Source organism: Pongo pygmaeus, chromosome 10, assembly GCF_028885625.2.
Source record: "Pongo pygmaeus isolate AG05252 chromosome 10, NHGRI_mPonPyg2-v2.0_pri, whole genome shotgun sequence".
NCBI classification, from domain to species: Eukaryota; Metazoa; Chordata; class Mammalia; order Primates; family Hominidae; genus Pongo; species Pongo pygmaeus.
This window is the reverse complement of record NC_072383.2, coordinates 116,288,987-116,310,252: the sequence shown is the minus strand read 5'-3', so window position 1 is coordinate 116,310,252 and position 21,266 is coordinate 116,288,987. Positions and strand designations below refer to the sequence as shown.

Below are 21,266 nucleotides of genomic sequence, written 5' to 3'. Positions count from 1 at the left end.
ATTGTGTTTCCATCCCATTTGAAGTTGTGTCAAATTATTAAGTTGGCACACAAGTTATTGCAGTTTTTGCCATTATACAAATAATGAGCTAACACTCAACATCAGTGCCTCTTATCAGTCTGAGAGACCAAATCATTTTCTAGGTAAATTAAAACGCTGGTAAATGACTGTTACAGGTGAGAGCATGCCTTTGTTTTTTTCTGGTGGCGCCTTCCCTTGTGGACTTAGTAGATTAAATTGCTTATTTCCAGGAAAGGTCGGGGGAAGACTTCATTTGTTTTGATTTTCATGGAATATTGAATCTTATTCACAGATATTACCAGGGCAGACCCATCACTTCAGGCTGCTAGGTCGCATACAAGATAAACAGACTTTTTTTTTTTTTTTTTTCCTGTGGGAAATTCCTGAAAAGAAAGTAGCAAGAAATTCCTTACTCCTCTGCAAAGGACATGAATATACTGTTCTCAAAATAAGATATACAGATGGCCAGCAAACATATGAAAAAATGCTCAACATCACTAATTATCAGGGAAATTCAAATCAAAACCACAATGCAATACCACCTTACTCCTGCAACAATGGCCATAATAAAAAAATTAAAAAATAACAGATGTTGGCATGGATGTGGTGAAAAGGGAACACTTTTATACTGCTGGTGGGAATGTAAACTAGTACAACCCCTATGGAAAACAGTAAGGAGATTCCTTAAAGAACTAAAAGTAGAACCACCATTTGATCCAGCAATCCCACTAGAGAAGTCATTATATGAAAAAGACACTTAAACATGCATGTTTTTATAGCAGCACAATTTGCAATTGCAAAAATATAAAACCAAGCCAAATGCCCATCAATCAATGAGTGGATAAAGAAAATGTGGTATTTTATATATATATATATATATATATACACACACACACTGTGGAATACTACTCAGCCGTAAAAAGAAATGAAATAATGGCATTTGCAGCAACCTGGATGGAGTTGGAGACCATTATTCTGAGTGAAGTAACTCAGGAATGGAAAACCAGATATTGTATCTTCTCACTTATAAGTGGGATCTAAGCTATGGGGATGCAAAGGCATAAGAATGATATAATGGGTGTTGGGGACCCAGAGGGAATGGGAGGGGGCTGAGGGATAAAAGACTACACATGGGGTGCAGTGTCCACTGCTTGGGTGATGGGTGCACCAAAATCTAGAAATCACCATTAAAGAACTTATCCATGTAACCAAAAACCACCTGTCCCCCAAAATATATTGAAATAAAAAAAGAGATTCCCCACTCCTCCTTGTGTTGAGAAAGTTACTGAACTTCTCTGATCTGTGGTTTTCTCTCCTGTGAAATGGGAGATAGTCCTGAACCCTCAGGTTGCTGTGAGGATCCTGGACGTAGAACACCAGGCGTGGAATAGGAGCTTGATAAATAAATGTCCATTTATGCATGTTATTTGAAAGAGTTGGGAAGTATTAGGTTGGTGCAAAAGTAATACTAGGTTGATGCAAAAGTAACTGGTGAATATTTAATACATGGCTACATTGGTTTCCTGTTGCTGCTGCAACAAATTATCATAAAATCAGTGGCTAAAAACAACACGAACATATTTTTTAATCATTCCAGAGGTCGTAATTCCAAAACAAGTCTTGTGGGGCTGAAATCAGGCCATTGGCAGGGCTGCTTCCTTGTAGAGGCTCTCCGGAAGAATGAGCCTCTACATCTTTCCCATCTTCCAGAAGCAGCGCTCTTTCCTTGGCTCATGGTTTTGCCTCACATTTTCTCCCTCTTCTTCCTTTGATCCTCTTGCCTCTCTTTCATAAGGATCCTTATAATTATATCTCGGGCTCACCTGGATAATCCAGGAGGATTCCCCATCACAAGATCTTTTATTTAATCACATCTTCAAAGTCCCTTTTGCCATATAAAGTATTATGTTGGTGTGAAAGTAATTGCGATTTTTGCCATTACTTTCACACAAACCTAATAACAGTCACTGATTCCAGCGATTAGCACCTGCAGTCTTTGGCGGGGCTGGGGCATTATTCAGTCTACCACAGTGACTGAAGTCATTAGCCACTCTATAAATAAACTCCTCAGGTCACCAAGGAAGAAGGATTGGCTTTGGCCCAAGAATTCAGCTGTCTCTTGTTTGAGACATCTGCTGCACACCACTACTACATTGATGATGTTTTCCATGCCCTTGCACGGGAGATATGTAGGAAAGAAAAAGGAGGCAGTACTGGCCATGGAGAAAAAAATCTAAGCCCAAAAACAGTGTACGGAAGAGGCTAAAATCACCATTCCAGAAAAAGAAAGATTCAGTAACTTGAAGGGAAGATATGAAGTGTTTATCTGCGAACCACAGTGCTCTGTCAAAGCAGTCCAGTAATGCAGTGCTTTATCAAAGCAACAGTGAGCATGGTGCTTACTCTTCCTCCTGTTATGACCCTTATTTTAGCAGTAACTGATTAGAGGGACATGCCTACTAGGAGATTTTAATGATGTGGTCTTTTAAGTATTGTTTCTTAGTTAATCATGATTCACAAACCCAGTGGAGCATTGTCTATTTTTAAATTGCCACATTAGAATTTGATCTACCAATGTTTTGGGTTCTGTTGCACTGATGTTAATTAATTAATGTAAATTTGTTTATACCCAGGAGAATGTGTAAAATAAATAAATACGTAAGTAAATAAATAAATGACTCGTTTGTAGGAGACCCAATAGTGAAAAGGCCCTGACACTGTGTTTCGCTACGAGGTGATGTCTGGGTAGGTGTTCATTGGTGTGTTATGGCAGGTGGGAAGTGGCAGACACTACCCATTGGTTATCAGAGTGAGATGCCTGGTGATATGGTTTGGCTGTGTCCCCACCCAAATCTCATCTTGAATTGTAGCTTCCATAATTCCCATGTGTCATGGGAGGGACCCGGGGAGAGGTGATTGAATCATGGGGGCAGATCATTCCCTTGCTGTTCTCATGATAGTGAATAAGAATCATGAGATCCGATGGTTTTATAAAGAGGAGTTCCCCTACACACATTCTGTCTTGCCTGCTGCCATGTAAGACATGCCTTTCGCCTTCCACCATGATTGTGAGGCCTCCCCAGCCACGTGGAACTGTGAGTCCATCAAACCTCTTTTTCTCTATAAATTACCCAGTCTCAGATATGTCTTTATTGGCAGCATGAGAACGGGGGGGGGGGGAGGGGAGGGGAGGGGAGGGGAGGGAAAAGGGAAGGAAGGAAGGGAGCGAGGGAGGGAAGGGAAGGAAGGGTAACTGGAGAAGCTCCAGGGGCTCAAATGATGTGTCAGCCCTTCGTTCCTATGTCTTTGCCTGAACCAATCACCGTGGTCAGAGTGCTGTGGCCTTACCAAGCGTTGGTCAAACACCGTCTTCTGAGACTGGAAGGCACTCAGCCTGCTGTGGGACATTGAAACGGTAGTTTCCCAGTGGAAAATCAGGCTGCTGCTACTTTCTTCAAAAGTAACTGATAAGAGGGACAGGCCTACTAGGAGATTTTAATGAGGTGGTCTTCAAAGTGTTGTCTGTCAGTGAATTATGATGTATTAACCCAGTGAAGCACTGTCTGCTTTTAAACGGTCACATTAGAATTTGATCTAGCAATGTTTAGGGCTCTGTGGCACTGGTGTGAATTAATTAGTATAAATTTGTTTATACCCAGGAGAATATGTAAAATAAATAAGTAAATAAATAAACTCCTTTGTAGGAGACCCAATGGTGAAAAGGCCCTGTCACTGTGTTGGACTACAAGGTGATGTCTAGGTAGGTGTTTTGAAGAAAGAGGAGTGAGCTCTGAGCTTGTGCATGTGTCCAGAGCCAAAGAGCTCTGTCCCCTGGATGGGCTGGGAGGGTCAGGCTCTGCCTCTCCTTTCATGGTGACTGAGCCTGTTTTTAGATCTGTCCATGCATTTAATGGATTGTATCAGGCGATGGAGATCTAGGTCCCTTCCTGTCTTTCTGGGCAGGGATTTCCAGTTAGGCACCATTGACATTTGAAGCTGGACAATGTTTTGTTGGAGGAAGCTGTTCTGTTCGTTTGTAGCATCCCTGGTCTCTACCCAGTAGCTACCAGTACCCCTCCTCCCCCTCAAGTTGTGACAACCGAAAATGTCTGCACACATTGCCAAATGTCCCCTAGGGGTCAACAGGGCTCACGATTGAGAACTGTTGCTCTGGGTTAACTTTGTTTATGTGTTAGGGATTGGGCTGGTTTAACTCTTGTTGGGGGGGAATTCCTTCCTTATCTCCAAGTTCTTGGGGGTATGGGGACTCTCTGTATCCTCCCTCTACTGATAACACCTCTCGCTGATAAACCATAGCCCTGTTGCAGCAGAGGTATCCTGCCCCAGAGGTCTCACTTTCAGGGATGCAATCAGCACCTGTCACGACCCTATTGCCTCAGCAGGCTTCCTGGCCTCACTTGGGATTCTTCAGAAAGATTGGCTTTGGAATATGGACACCCAGTCTTGAACTTGTATATTATTTATCACGAGGCTGTCCCCACCATGTCTGCAAACTACAGACAGCGTGACATCTCTTCGGATGGCACTTTAAGTCTCAGGAAACTGAGAGAGAGGCAATCTATTGCCCGAAGTCCAGAGCCCCACGATGCCGGGTGTCTTGGGTTTTTGAAAGCCTGGCTGGGGTCTTTGGCAGCAAGCTTGTCTGGTCTGTCCCCGAACAGTCCATCCAGGCAGTAAATTCCATAGAATGGTTCTGTAGGGGGAGCTTCTCAGCAGCCCTTTGTTCTGTGGACAATTAACTTCCACTGAACATTAACTAGAGAGTGGCTACATAATGAGAAACATCATATTTCCATCAGGGGAGAATTTCAGCTCAGACAACTCCAAATGGCTCTGATTTAAGATCCATAAGCTCAGTTCAAGGCGATAAATATGTAAGTAATTGATGATATAGTGTGTGAGGAACTTAAGACCCATCCATCACACCCAGGCAGGCGAGTGCTGTGGACACACTCTGAGAACAGGATGATAGAAGGGGAATAAATGGTCAGAAGGACCTAGACAGTTCTTTCCTCTGCATAACTCACTGCAGCTTCTCTCTACAGTCATGGCTTCTTTCCCAAAAGAGCCTCTTCCCATATTTTGTCTTCTCCAGCCAGGAAGAGAGACAGCTAAGAAAAGCTAAAAACAAGCAGCTGAATTGCTCTAGGGGCCATCCGCCTCTTAATGCACACCTACTATTGCCAGGTACCTGCTTCATTTCCCAGTGTCTGATCCTCAGGTAAATCCTGCAAGATGGATTTCATTGCCCCCAATTTACAGAGGAGGAGATGCACAGAGGGAGAGAGTCAGATGACAGAACACACAAGCACAGAGCTAGAATTCTGACTCAGGCCTCCATCTGTAAATTAATTCCATTTTGCACATTCCAACTCAGGCAAAAGAGGGGGTTTGCATCCCCCCAGTTGCCTGGACTTGGGAACATGCAATCCACAAACAAGTCTTCACCAGTTTCTGGGTCCAAATGTCAAGCCCAACTTGCAGATTCCAGGCTGTGGTCTGCGTGTCTCCCATCTCCCCCTGCCCTGCACCTGTCAAGCTACTGCTGTTTCTGTTGGTTTATTTCAACGTGAGGCCATTTACAATGGAAATTGATGGAGCGCAGGGCTGGCTGTTTTTCTCCCTTCACAGGGACATTTGTGGTGATGGCAGTGTGGGGCCTCTGTCAGCTCTTATTTTGTCCTCATTTAAGTCTGAGCCAGGCAGGGGAAGCCAGCTTCTTTCAATTAGCATTTTCCTTTGGGTCAAGGAGACAGTCCTGTATCTATGTGGGTTGAGATGGCTCTGCACCGCTAGCCAGGCCCCATGCTTCTCCAGGTCTCCAAGCTGCCTCTGCACGTGCTCAGGGCTGCTCTCCTCTTTCCAGACCATGTTCCCCTCCTCTTTCCAGATCATAGCGGCAAAATTATATCAATGGGAAATTAGAAGGGAAGGTTTGGGGGTGGGGCCAGGAGAGGGAAGAAAGATAAGTTTTCAAACATGTCTCATCTTTAGATTCAAATGAAGATTGATAATTAATGACACTCCCCTCTCTGATCCATGGGATGGTGTCTTGTGCCCCACCCCCTGATTGGCCACCAGTGTCCCCACACTGCTTGCCCTACCCGACCTACTGTTACCATCTTAGATTCTCCATCCATCATCCCCACAAGGAAGATAATTACTCCTGTGGCACCCAGGTCTCCCATTGTTTGGTTACAAGGTTAAAAATCCCTGATGCACTTTAATAAATTCAGCAGTGAGCACATTATGAAACTGTAATTAAATGCCTCGGCCATGTTTTCTTTCTTTACTGGCAATGAAACTTAATTGAGACCATCTGAGAAAGGCCGAAATAAATCACAGGTGATGACTCTAGGATTCGCATTTCTCACTGGGAGAGGGAGGGATGTTATCACTGTCCACACATTTGATTTAGAGCAAATTAAGGGGATCCTAGCTTGATGGTTACCTGCCAGGACTCAGACACCAGGTAGTGGTGGTCTTTTCAAAAAGGGGAAAGTGGGCCAGGCAGGGTCGCTCACGCCTGTGATCCCAGCACTTTGGGAGGCCGAGGCAGGTGGATCACCTGAGGTCAGGAGTTAGAGACCAGCCTGGCCAACGTGGTGAAACCCCGTCTCTACTAAAAATACGAAAATTAGCTGGGCGTGGTTGTGGGTACCTGTAATCCCAACTACTAAGGAGGCTGAGGCAGGAGAATCACTAGAATCTGGGAGGCGGAGGTTGCAGTGAGTGGAGATTGCTCCATTGCACTCCAGCCTGGGTGAAAGAATGAGACTCCATCTAAAAAAAAAAAAAAGTTGGGGGGAAAGTGATTTTGAGGGTGAATATGTGAATATTAGAATAAATACATTCATATATCTTCACTAGATCCTGAAGATGTTTCTAGTTTAGTATAACCTTTTTTTTTTTTTCCGAGACAGAATCTCACTCTGTTGCCCAGGCTGGAGTCCAGTGGCGCAATATCAGCTCACTGCAACCTCCACCTCCTGAGTTCCAGCGATTCTCATGCCTCAGCCTCCCAAGTAGCTGGGATTACAGGCATGAGCCACCACGCCCTGCTAACTTTTGTATTCTTTTTTAGTAGAGATGGAGTTTCGCCATGTTGGCGAGGCTGGTCTTGAACTCCTGACCTCAAGCGATCTGCTCACCTCTGCCTCCCAAAGTGCTGGGATTACAGATGTGAGCCACTGCATCTTTTTTTTTTTTTTTTTTTTTTTTTTTTTTTTAAGCAGAGGTGGGACCAGGTGGAATGGGTGATGGAGGAGAGTGGTGGTGACAACTTTCCTGTGATGTCGTCCTTCACATCCTCTCCAATGTCCTACCTCTAGCCCCCACATACCAGCCCTTCATCTGCTTTGCTGCCATTGGTGCAGTGCCCTCACCACTCACTGGTCCTACCAATATCAGCTGCTACCTGGAGACACTCCTAGCAGGGCATCTCCTATCTCTATCTCATCTGTGACCTCCACCACTGCCTCCAGTTGTAACTTAGAGAGAAGACTCCCCCAGGTCTCAGCTATGTCATGCCGCTTTATCAGATGCACGGGGCACTTCTTCCTCTTCTGCCTGGGATCAGCATGTTCCTTCCCTTGGAGGAAGACTCCTCCAGGTCTTCTCTCTGCTTTGATAGAGTGACAAATAGAAAATCAAATTCTTTAATCCAGGCAGAAGCAGTGAGAGGAGAGAGTTAATTTTTCTTTTCCTCTGCCCCCATGAGCTGACCCAGATTTCAGAAGTTGCATGTAGAGACATTGCCCCCTCATGGATTATTCTACCAAGAGACAGTGAGGGGTTGAAAGAACACAGTCTTGGGCTATCATCTTGACTGGGCTGCTTGCAAGTCCTCCTTGTCTGGCTCTTCTGTTTTGCAAAATGGGGATCAAAACAACTCACCTCACAGCGTGCTAGGATTAAGTGGGCAGTGGGGTGACACCAAGTGGTTATATGTATTTTGGCTTGGAGACTACAGACCATTTGTCTAAGGATTCCTACCCTGTAAGTGGCAGAAGGGGATCTTGAACCCTGGTCTTCTGGCTCCATGGAAAAAATCTTTCTGCTGATTAGCCAAGAAAATGAGTTTCACAGCTCTAAATCAGGACTTGTCACACTTTTTCTTTAAAGGGCCAGGTAATAATTATTTTTTGTTTGCTGGACCATACTGTCTCTGTTACAACTACTCCTGTTGTCATAGACAGTGTGTCAATGAGTGGGTGTGGCTGTGTGGCAATGAAACTTTATAAAATTAGACAATGAGTTGAATTTGGCCTGAGGGTCAAGTTTGCCAACTCTGGCTCTAAGTCATAGTCCGTACAGAGCTTTGTCATGTTCTAACTGATGTGTTAAATTCAAGAGGCAGAGTGATGATGACAATGACAAAAACAATAATAACAATACTACATCAGGCACTCGGCAGAGCACTGTTCCAATTATATCACCCCACTTAATCCTCCTACCAATCTTATGAGGGAGATACAATGACCTCTTTTTTATAGGAGAAACCAAGCCTCAGAAAAGTAAGAGTACCAAGATCCCATAGCTCGTAAGTGGCAGAGCTGGTGTTTGTCACAGATGTGCTCATGTCAAAGTCCCATGCTCTCTCTCCCACACTCCACTGGACAAGTTGATTGCCCTTGAGGCCCTTCCTGTACAGAAATAAAGTATGCTACTCTGTCTCCAGAGGAGGTCCACACTCAAGCTCTCGTCTCTAACTTAAACTCCACACATGCATGAATTGCGTTGACCCTAATACTTGCATTCCTGCAATGGACAAGAACTGAGGCCATAGTCTCAATAGCCTAGCCATTGCCCATTGTTTTGTCTTAATGTCATGGGAGCCCCAGGAAACTTCTCTGAAATCCCTATATATGATCCCTTCCATCAAGAATCCTTGCTCACCCCTAGCATCTCTTATCACTGTCAGTCCCCTCTGCCTTATTTCTTCCCTGATGACATGAGACCAAAGCCCACCCTGGTCTGTGCACTCACCAGTGCCAAGGGGTTCCATAGAAGCCTCCACAGCCATCAAGGGCCCCAGATGATGATGTTTGGATCTTGGGAGGTGAGTTGTCATTGTTTCAGGGAGAAAATTATGTCCAACTCCATGAAGAAATGCTTGGCCCTGAAGCATCATGGAGCTGTAACCTTTAGAAACTGCACATAATTAAAATACTTTCAGATCTGATATATTTGAGTTGGATATTAAAGCAAATAGAGTTATCCTCTGCTATGTGAATGATATCATGAGCAGCTTTAGTCTAGGATTGGTTGGCGCCTTGGATAAATCAGTGGGATTTTAGCTGGTGACTGGCCTGTGACTCCAAAGAAAAGTTTAATGATCTAAGTTTTATTAGTTTCAGTTACCTTTAGGCTCAATGAATTTGCTAGTTGATTTGAATGCAGCACCTTTGCTGAGTTCTCACTCAGTCTGTCATGTCCCTGGGCTGGAAGCTTAAGGGCAGTTTGGAACTTCCAGTTCCTTTGTGGTATTTCTGAGGATGAGCTCTTGGGTTCAAACCTGAGCTTTAGCACCTAAAAGGGAATTATGGAGACTAAGTGAAATAATACATCTAAATCACATAATCTAGGTCCCACTGTGTAGTAGGTACTTAATAAAAGTTAGCTATTATTTTTAACAATATTATGTGCTCAGAGGTCTTTATCTCCATGGAAACATTTAGGGTAGAGTAGCTCCTTATTTATCCAACAGGGTTTAGCGATTCGAAGACTGTAATAAACTATTTCTTGTGGTCCTTTTCAACTCTAGACTGGCATGGCTTTTAAGATAATTTTTACATTTATCTCAGAAGGGGACATGGTATGGAGCTGGACAGAAGGCTTTAATTTTATAGGAAACTGGGTTCAACTCTAGAGTTCACGATATTTGGTGAACTTTAGCTATGTGACTTTGAACAATTTAGTTATCCTTACTTTCCTTATCTGTAAACTGGGGATACAAACTCATAAGATTATGTGGATTAAATGAAGACATAGCTGCAAGATACATACAATAAATATGTCTGAGCATTGTTCTCATGCTCAGAATACTCTGTGTGCATTATCCCACTTAGTCTTCAAACAACACAATGAGGTACAGTGGGCACTGATATTTACTCACAGTTTTCGCCTGATAACACTGAAGCTCATGGGGTTGTCACTTGCCCAAAGACACACAGCAGGTCACAGCCCACATCTACCTCAATTTGCCATCTGTGAAATAGTTATAATATGTGCTTTCTTCCCTACCACACAGAGTATTTTGAGGATAAATAAGTTCAGATTTGCTCTGAGTCTGATAAAGTTATCTCTAAGATCTCTCAGGGCCATGTAAGTTTCTCATTAATCAGAAAAACACCAGATTCAGCCAGGACTTGACTATCGGTCCATTCATTTGTTCGTTCATTCATTTGTCCATTAAACATGCATTTAATATTCTTTGAGCAGATCCTGAGCTCAACACTTGGGGATACAGTGACAGGTGAGACCCAGGTCCAAACCCCAAAAGCTCCCAGCCTAGTATCGTTTGTCCCCATAGCAGATAAATTGCAAAGAATAATTTTTTAAAATTGGCTTTGCCTTCTTCCCATGGCTACCTTTTTACCCTCCCCTGCTTGGGTTTGGGAATGCAAATCCCATGAATATTTCTTCAGGAACTGTCCTCTAAGATCAGTCTATGCCACAGCAGATATTCCAGTGCTACGAGTTGGTAGGTTTGGAACAAAACTCTTCTTTATGGCCAAGGAAGTAAAAATACTCTGTTAGCTTCTGAAAAATAATACAGGCTGTGGGGCCAATGAGTACACCCCCTTTGCTTTTCCCAGGGACATTGAGGAGTGATGGGATGTGGATTTTTTATGAGGGGCTGTGGGTGGGATCATGATAGCTCCTGTGGGAAAGGCCTGGGCTGGGAGAATGACCTTGGGAAGGAATGGTCTTGTCAGGGTTAGGGCTGTAGCATTGGACCTGGGTAGGGGTTGGGGTGATGGAGCATTGATGCAGGGATAGGGAGGTGGGGAGGCCCTCCCTGTTTTTTCCAGTTACAGCCTGGCAGGCTATTTTCCCCTCGACCACCAGAGGGAGCTCTTAAATCCATACTGCCCCGCACAGCGTCCTGCTTCTTCCATTCTAACGCACATCAGGGCTCCCATTGCCTTAAAACAACCCCAACGTCGGTACGGTTTCATTTTCCTCATGGACTCTTATTTCTTGGCTCATTTACTTTCTGATTTCCCCCTGTAGACTCTAAACTCGGAAAACATGGTTATCTTGTTCACCGTATCCCCTTGAAACCATGCCTGGAACAAGATAGGTGCTGTGTCAGTTTCTTATGGCTGCTGTGACAAACGGCCACCAACTCAGCGGCTGAAAACAACACAGATTTATTATCTTACAGTTCTGGAGGTCAGAAGTCCGAAATGGATGCCAATGGGATTAAGATCAGGGTGTCGGCAGAGCTGGTTCCTTCTGGAAGCTCTAGGGGAGAATCCATTCTCGCCTTTTCTAGCTGTGCGCCTTGGCTGCTGTCCCCCCTCCTCCTTCAAAACCAGCAGTTGCATCCCTCTGACCTCGGCTTTCATTGTCACGTCCACTTCTCTGACCTCTGACTCTCACCCTCCTCCCTCCATCTTATAAGGGCCCTATGGTGACATTAGGTCCACCCGCGTAATCCAGGGTAACTTCTCCATCTCAAGATCCTTAACTTGATCACGTCTTCAGCATCTCTTTTTGCCGGATAAGATAACATACTCCCAGGTTCCAGGGATTAGGACGTGGGCATCTTTTGGGTGGGAGAGGAGCATTATGCTATTACATCACTTCCTAGGCCTCCTTGGTCCTTCCCAGACAGAGGTAGGTAGGAGGCCTTGGCAGTATAGGATGGGTTGATCAGGGTGTTGGAGGGAAGTCTGGACTAAAAGCATCCAGTTTGTTTCTGTCTGCAGTTTAAATCCCAACTCAGTCACTTATCAGCTCTAGACAATTGCATATTGCTTCTAAGCCTCAATATTCCCATCTGTGAAAGGGAGATGAAATTCACTTCCATTAATTGAGCCACAGCTAAATTAAAAATCCCTGTTCTGGCATTTACTTGCATTTACCTTGGACAGTCAGGATAACTTTTTAATTTCCTTGTTGAAATGGCACTAATGATCATGGCTGATACGCTACGTGTGTGTATACTCTGTAGTGTTTGTATTAATGGGATAATATATGTCAAGGGTCTGTTTGACAGTAGTGCTTGGCACAAAGTAACACAACAGACAGCAGATCTACTATTATATTTCTTCTTTCTTTCTTTCTTTTTCTTTTCTTTCTTTCTTCTTCTTTTTTTTTTTTCGGAGTTTGGCTCTTGTTGCCCAGGCTGGAGTGCAATGGTGCGAACTTGGCTCACTGCAACCTCTGCCTCCCAGGTTCAAGTGATTCTCCTGCCTCAGCGTCCCGAGTAGCTGGGATTACAGGTGCTCGCCATATACAAAAATAATTTTTTGTATTTTTAGTAGAGACAGGGTTTCACCATGTTGGCCAAGCTGGTCTCGAACTCCTGACCTCAGGTGATCCACCCACCTTGGCCTCCCAAAGTATTGTGATTACAGGTGTGAGTCACCGCACCCGGTCATATTTTTCTTATTTCTTATTTTCTTCTTTCTTCTCCTCCTCTTCCTTTCCTTCATCGTCACCCATTTTTACCTGTGTCTCTGTGTATATCCTCACGTATTTTTCCCGTGCCTAGCTCATCCGTCAGGGAGCTTTCAAATTCACCAGGTCAGAGCCTGATTTTTCTTCAAGAAGCTGTGTGTGGTGTGAATGCTTTGTTAATGTTGGTTCCTTCTGCTGGGCCTTCTGTTTGTCCCTCTGACTGCTAAGGTGATTCCAAAGACCAGGGCTCCTGGCTTTTCCCTCTTCTGTGCAAAGCTCCTTCTGGGCAGACGTATTTTGCAGAAGACATCAACAGCTAGACCTGTGCAAGGGGAGAAGAATCCTCCCTCCTTCCACCTCTTTCTCTTTCTGTGCACTAGAAATGAAAATATCTACAGAGAAATGTCTATTATTCTACTCCTGAGACCGTAGGCACCAGGGATGCACAAAATTTTGCCTCTGTGTCTGCATGACTTGTTATCAGAAAATTAGAGTAGAAAAGAAGCTTTTGTTCAGCTATGGAGACATCTTAATAGGTGCTTTGATTGTTAAGCAGAAGTTTCTGTATCGGTTTAATTGCTGTAAATGTTGTTTGCCTTCTCTGTTATGATAAGGCCTGGATTTTCATATATTTTTTTCCCCTTCCCTTTCAACAGTTTTCCGTTGCTTTAAGGCTTGCATTGGCAAGTTTAATAAAATCCAAACGAAGAAAGCAAAGAGAGGATCTCAAAGTTCAAATCTTCACGCCCACGTAGGAAGCTGTGTGGAGGTTATTATTGCTTGAGAGTAATGATGCTGCAGCCACTTAATATAATTGACAGAATTCACCCCTTCAACCAGATATTGGGAAATGAGACCAAACTGCTAAACTTAATTACATCTATTTTTTGAAAAGGAGCTATAATTGAGAATAACTGAATAACTAGGCTATGAACCTAATAGTGAGATGTGCTTATAATAAAAGAGGATTTGTTCTCTGCTGAGTTGAGCCTCAGAAGCACCATCTGGGGGATTTTTGGTAGAGGGGTGGTGATAATAAGGGAGGGAGTTGGCTAGAGAAGCAGAGAAACATCTAGATCAGGAATTCTCTACCTTGGTGCTATTAACATTTTGGGCTGTTTAATTCTTTATTATGGGAGTCTGCCCTGTGCATTATAAGATGTTAAACAGTATCCCTGCTCTCTCCCCACCAGATGCTGGTAACACACACACACACACACACACACACACACACACACACACACACACACACACACACACACACACACACAGAGACACACACAGTGTGACAACCAAAAATGTCCCCAGACATTGCCAGATATCCCCTAGGGGGAAAAGCACTCCTCTGGTTGAGAACGGGGGTGCGGGGGCTCCTGGAAGACTTTCAAACAATTGCAGAGTTATTCATTGAGAATCTGCAGGTGCCTGGCTGTGTGGCCTTTAGAAAGTCACTGCACTTCTCTGAGCTCCTTTTGTTTTCCTTTGCACAACGGGAATAATGATAGCCTGACCACACAGAGGAATAGCTTCCAGGTATGAAATGCATAGCAAAATGCCTAGCACCTATTGAGTAATCAATAAACTCGGTGTTTCTATTATAATAATCTTGGTTTCAGCAAACACATATTAAGTACTTTGCTTCAGGCACTATGCTTTGAGGTGGTGATGGAAAGCTGAGATGTGGTTCCTGCTCTTGCAGAGGTGGAAAATGTATGTGGACCTGTTGGTACACTCTTATTCTTCACCTGTGGCAGACATTGCTAATCAGTTTCAGTGCCCTTTCCTGTTGAGCCTCAGAATCCATTTTAACACGCTTCTTTGGGCAGCCACTACTAGTGGCCCCTGAAATGAAACCCATTTAGCACTCCTAGTTTTGTAGATTTCCTTGTGAGGACACTAACCCTTCCTCTCCAGTGCCATCCTCCCATTCCAACCCACCCCTCGCACTGGAGAAAGCACCTTGAGGAGTTAATGGGTGGAATCCCTCCTCCCACATCTGACTTCAGTCCCCAAAAGAGATAGGAATGGAAAGAATGCTCTCTTAAAATTTTTTTTTCTCTTCTCTTTTCTATTTCCCTCAGAAATGGAAACAAGTAGTAAAATGTGCTTGAGGTTGATGACATTTAGTTTTTAGTTAAACTAAAGGAAACCCATAGGCTATAATTCTGATTGATAAATCATGCTGTCTCCCTCTTAGGTTTTCTCTGCCCTTTGGGGCTTGGAAAATCGTTAGCTCTCTCATAAAGGATCCCGGCTTTACAAGGGCAGAATTGGGATTTCTGGAAACAGCTTTCAGACGGTTGCCGATGGTGTCATTAGACAGAATAGAGGAGCGAGTAGGTTGGGGGTTAAATGCTCTGTGATAGGTTCTGACATGCCTGGCTCCCTGAAGAGAGTGCCACTCCGTAACAATTGCTGTGAAAAATGAGGCATGCATTTGCAGCTCCAAAAACAGGGAGCTGGCTCCATCCATCTGGCCTGAGAAATGAGAACGGGCGTGTAGGGTCAGGCACTTGCTTCTTCTCTCCCTGTCCGGTGGAGATTGCACAGGCAGGACTAGTTCCTTGCTGCTGTTGTTTCACAGCTCTCTGGGGCCTGCAAGCTCTGCCAGGAGGATGGTATGGGCAATGGGCAGTAGGGCGGAGGTGGGACCTGGTGCACAGAGTCTTCGGGAGAACCAGAACTTAGTCTGTAATGGAGTGATAGTACAGGTCGCTGAGATTTAGCCTAAGGAATGAAAGAAAAGACCAGATGGGGACAGGCATCTCATCTGAAGTCATTTTTTTGTTTCTTCCTCATTCCCATTCATCATGCATCCACCCACCCACCTGTCTATCCACTCACCTACCCCTCTTTCCATTCACCCATACGTCCATCCATCCATCCATCCATCCATCCATCCATCCATCCACTCATTCACCCACCCATCCATCCATCTATCCATCCACCCACCCATCTATCCATCTATTCATCCATCCGCCCACTTATCCAGCCACCTATCCATCCATTCATCCACTCACCCACCCACCTCTCCATCTACCCACCCGTCTTTCCATCTATCCATGCATACATCCACTTACCCACCCACCTATCCATCCATCCATCCATCTACTCACCCACCCGCCTATCCATCCATCCTATCCATCCTGCCCATCTATCCGCTCCTCCATCCACCTACTTACTGTAGCGTAACTTTACGTGGTACGTGGTTGGACATTATTAAAATAATTGTCTATAATATACAGAAATTGATATGGCTTTCCACATAGGGTTTGCTTTTAAAATGAGTGTACTTAGACAAAAAAAATTGGAGTCAGCCTAAAATGTTAAATAAATAACTTGGCAGTTGCACAGAGGCATGGCAGAAATGAGAAAAGCATCACTTGCATGGCTGGCACTGGGAATCCCCTGCACTCTAACTTTCATGCAAGGGCACACATTCATTTCAGGTTCCTTGAAGCCAAAATCACAGCTGCTGTGCAGCCTCTAAGGTATATGACCTAGAGCAAGTGACTTCCCCTCTCCAAGCCTCAGTTTTTTCTTCTGTAAGGTGAGGACGCTAGCAACCCCTATTCTTGGGTTTGTTTTGAGAATGTAGCAAGCTAAGGCATGCGAATCACTTAGCACATGCTTGGCACACACCAAGCACTCCGTAAACGGAAGGGATGCTCACTTTTATTCATTCCACAGCTGGCTTCATTTAAGGCATCCCCTGGCAGCCCTGCCAAGGGGCCCTTGCATCAGTTGAGGTGACAAGCTAAACCAGTGTTCCACTTGGCTTTGGTTTAGCAAGTGATGGCAACTGGTATCCTTCCTGAGGGTGACGAGCCCCCCTTTTCCTTCCAGGGCTTGCCAGAGCCCACCCCAGTCTCTGACCCTCTGTGTAACAGGCTGTTCTCTTCTCTCTGTAGACACACTGTCAGTGCCACGCTGGTCTCCGCAGATCCCTCGCAGAGATCTCGGCAACTCCATCAAGCACAGGTAGGCTGGATTCCTGTGTGCACTGGTGCCTACTTCTCAGCTCTGTGAGGGGTGGGGGCTCTGGCCCCTGCCCTGGGGTGAGAGAAGGCTGGGCTATTGAGCTCCAGCACCTACATCACCATGTCCCTTTCTCCTCCGCTAGGCTAAACTTTAAAGTGGCAACCAGGGGACTGAGACATCTGCTTCTTAGTGATCTGACCCTTATAAAATTAGCACAGAGCAGTTAAAAGCCAGGGCTTTGGAGTCAGACTGACCTGTGTTCCAATCCCAGCTAGTAAAGCTTTGCAACCTTGAGGAAGTTACTTAACCTTTTCTGAGGCTCAATTTTTTCCTTAGATAATTCTGCCTACCTACAGGCTGACTGTGCAGATTAAATGAGATAATATATGTAAAGTGCTTAGCACAGGGCCTGGTACATAACAAACACTTAATCAACAGTATCTTTCTGAAGATTAATGCTTTATGTCCTAATTTTTGGTCTTCTCACCCAGAATACACAAGACTGCAGGTGCTCATTCTCTGGTGTGGTGGAGGTCAGTCTAGAGCTCTAGCCCTGCTGGGTGCATGGGACAACCTCTCCAGGGCTATACCTGCCCTTTTAGGGAGGGAGGGTTTGCATATACCAGGCATCCCTTATAAGAAGTCCTTTAACTCCCTGAATTTAGCTTTCCCCATTTTGTCTTGGTAGTTGCAGTCTCCTCACAAACTTAGCAGGGTGAGTGGGGCAAGTGTGCTCATGGCCATTGGACAGATAGGCAGGCTGAGGCCCTGGAAGATTAAGCGATAGGTCGAAAAGCTAATTAGCCTCAGTACTTTGTGTTCTTTTGACACCCTGCTGAGTTTTCCTAGCACCGGGGCTTCTGTGAACTAACTGGAGGACCTGTTCCCTCATTCACAGATTCTTTCCTCTTATATTTCCAGAGTTTCTGTGCCACGGTTGCAGCTCTTACCAAGACATAAGGCCTGTTCCCTTGGGGAGCTCGTGGTCTAGGGGAGGGTCAGATAGTTAACAGACCATGACAGTATGGAGAGATCAGGGGTGATATCAGGGGCAGATGCATCACCATAGCTGGGGGCATGGAGGAGATGAGCATTCTCACAATGGGGACTCATGGAATGGCATCTCGTCCACAGTTTTTGAAAGAAGTATGTTGACAGGATAGTTGTTAAGACTTAAATGAGAAAACGTTGGAGGAAGCAGTGAGAAGTGTGTGATAGACACGTCAATGGGCAGGCCTTGAGCTGCAGAGAGAAAGGCATCAAAGACAAGGGCCTTTTTTTGTATTTTCCTCCTCACTGCTCTCTGGCTCTGCTCCACCCCGGATTGGCCACGCCCCTTGATCCACCGTGCTCCCTGGACTGGCCCTGCCCCTGGCTCATCCCCATTCTTGGATTGGCTACGCCCCTGGCTCAGCCACGCCCTTGGCTCGGCCACACCCCTGGGTCAGCCACTCCTCTGGCTCCTGGATTGGCCATGCCCCTGGCTCAGCCCCACCCCCTAGATCGCCCAGCCCCCAGGCTCTCTGGTAGTCCCTAAGATTCAAAAGCTGATGCCCAGAGGAGGGAAACAACCTATTAATTTTAGGAATGTCTTCCCAGAGGAGCTGAGACTTGGGACGACCTGCTACTCTTCAGTCTCTCCCTATGTTTCTCCCTGGGCTTAATGCCGGGAGGTAGAGAGAACTGGACTCATCCCAGCCTTGGTGAAGAAATGGAATTAAAATCCCATCTGCTGCCATCAGAGTCACTTCAGCCAGAGCTGGGGAAGAGGCAGAGCTGATCCCAAGCACAAGAGAGGTCTGGAAAGGAGAAAAAACTGTCACCCACTGCTTATGAAGCCTGCCCGCCACTCCTGTGTGGCTGGCTAATGAGTGAAATACACGCTCCTTCGCCGCCATTCCCCAGAGCTGCCAAATTCTGCAAAACAGAGTCTGCTAAAGTCACTGACTCTGCTGAAGGGAAAGAAAGGGGCTTGACCAACTCACAAATCCAAAACCAGAGAGGGAGAGTTTTCTTGGCAGTAAGCGTCTTTGCTCAGAATGTTGCTATTTGCTTAGATTTGGAGGCTTTGGGCTGTGGCTTATTCTGTTTGGAGAGTGACTGACCCAAATCAGGCAAAACGATCCAGCAGAGGGATGCAACCTTTCCCTCGAAATTCTCAGACTCCAAGTTATATAATCACTTCCGATTTCCCTTTTGACACTCTGAGGCAGTGGAGATTAGATACAACTCCTGCTGGCAGTGACACAAATTGAAAATTAAAATTAACAGTGACCTGGCAACCTTCAGTACTTTTCTTGGGCCCAGTCCTGCTGCTGCCTCATATCTCTTGGGGAAGAAAGCACCCTGGCAATATCGAGGGGAGATGTGCCCAGGGAGTTAATCGAATGCACCTCTGCTGCAGTTGGTTTATAGCTGTACACGGGAGACCTCCAAACTGCTCAAGTTTGCAGCAAGTGGATGGGGTTGGAGAGCGAGGTGAGCTGATGGTCTGAATGGCTTTCACTTTCAAGGTTTCTTCTCTGCCACTAAGGTTTGGGGTCTCAGCTCTTTCAGGAGGGGCGGGCTCCCTTTGATACTCCCCAGGTGATGTGATGGGAGATGGTTCAGCTGGTCCCCCAGGAGGCTCCACCTTGCTTTGTAGCTTTCTACAGGCAGTTCCAGCCCTATCCATTGCTCTGTCCCAGAACTGACCTTGGCATATAGTAGGCCACCAGGCAATATTTGTTGAAGAAATGAATGACCCTTATGAAAGTTCAAGGTAATAGTATAGTCACAACCCAATTTATCGAGTGCTTACTATGTACCAGGCACTGTACGAAGCCCTTGACATGCCTGACCTCGTTTAATCTCTCCAGCAACCTATGAGGTCAATACTATTATTATCTGGCCTTTACAGATGGGGAAACTGAGGTTCCAGTGGCTTAAACAACTTGATTAAGCCACACAAGTCACACAGCTCGGAAGAAACAGGACTGGAATCCAGGGTTCACGTGCTTGCTCTTCAAGTGCTTCGTCCCACTAGAAATAGGTCAGTTGCCATTTCCTTAACCTTGAACATTTTCTGTCTCTTTTCCACAGGTTTTCCACCAAGTACTGGATGTCTCAGACGTGCACAGTCTGTGGGAAAGGGATGCTTTTTGGCCTCAAGTGTAAAAACTGCAAGTAAGTGACTGTGCCCTGCAGTGACTTTTCGCAGCACCCGATGTCAGCTAGAACCATGCGGGGCACTGAAACAGCCTTTGGGAGTTTGATTTCTTCACTCTTGGGAGAGTTGTTTGCTTTGTTTTTCAGAAATAGATTTGAAATGCACCTGTAAGTTTGGGTAGGGGGTCAAGGGAGAGCAATTCTGAATAAGAACCAGAGCTAATGGAAGATGCTGGAAATGCCTAATGCTGTGTGCCGAGGCACAGTGATACTTCTCATTTTCATAACATCTAAGGCCAGGGGTTGGCAAACTCTTACTCGAGTTGACCAGATAGTAAATATTTTAGGTTTTGCAGACCATAAGCAGCCATAAACAGTACTGAAACAGTCTCGACAACTTCATTTATTCCGATAAAACTTTATTTGCAAAAACAGACTGCAGGCTGGCTGTGGCCCTCAGCTGTAATATGCTGATCCCTGAGTTAGAATTTGCCAACTCCTTTTCTCTCTCTCTCTCTCTCTTTTTTTTTTTTTCTGAGATGGAGTCTTGCTCTGTCACCCAGGGTGGAGTGCAGTGGTGTGATCTTGGCTCACTGCAACCTCCACTTCCCGGGTTCAAGCAATTCTCCTGCCTCAGTCTCCTGAGTAGCTGGGACTACAGGCCTGTGCCACCATGCTGGCTTTTTTTTTTTTTTTTTTTTTTTTTTTTTTGTAATTTTAATAGAGACAGGGACTTACCACGTTGGCCAGGTTGCTCTCAAACTCCTGGCTTCAAGTGATCCTCCCCTGTCAGGCTCCCAAAGTGTTGAGATTGCAGGTGGGAGCCACCGTCCCTGGCTCCCAAGTCTTTCTCTCCTTTTTCTTTCTCCTCATGGTACCTTTTTAAACCAGTGTTGTAATTCTCCCCATTTTACAGACGTGAAGGCTGAGTCTAGCAATGAAAAGTCACCGTGAAGAAGTGACAGTCGGGACCTGAACCCAGATCCCTAACTCCTTTTCTGCTCACTTTCCGTAGTATCATATTGGTCTGGAGTTTTGATGAGAAGGCCATACCACCCAAGCTCCGCCTCCCCAAGTTTCCTTTTTCTTCCATACCCCCATTCAAGGTCATGGCTGGCAAAAGGTAGGGAGAAAGAAGAAAACTGAGACACCAGATGTGGGCTCTGGAGTCAGACTAAGCTGGTTTTAAGTCCTGGCTCTGCCACTTGGCAGCTGCCTGACCTTGAGCAAGTCACTTCACATTTCTATCCCTAGTATTTTCATCTGTGTGAAAGGAATAATAATTGATATGGTTTGGCTGTGTCCCCACCCAAATCTCATCTTGAATTGTAGCTCCCACAATTCCCACATGTTATGGGAGGGACTCAGTGGGAGATAATTGAATCATGGGGATGGTTTCCGCCATACTGTTCATGTGGTCGTGAATAAGTCTCACGGGATCTGATGGTTTTATAAGGGGAAAT

At 45.3% G+C, this 21,266-nt stretch overlaps 1 protein-coding gene across 1 annotated transcript in view; it reads left to right on the top strand.

The window, feature by feature from the left end:
* Window positions 1-21,266, top strand: part of KSR2 (kinase suppressor of ras 2) — a 517,247-nt gene that overhangs the window by 375,767 nt on the left and 120,214 nt on the right. The window contains exons 6-7 of the mRNA XM_054444768.2: window positions 16,587-16,656; window positions 19,738-19,821. Of these exons, the coding sequence (XP_054300743.1) occupies window positions 16,587-16,656; window positions 19,738-19,821 (154 nt within the window). The remainder of the gene's footprint in view (window positions 1-16,586; window positions 16,657-19,737; window positions 19,822-21,266) is intronic.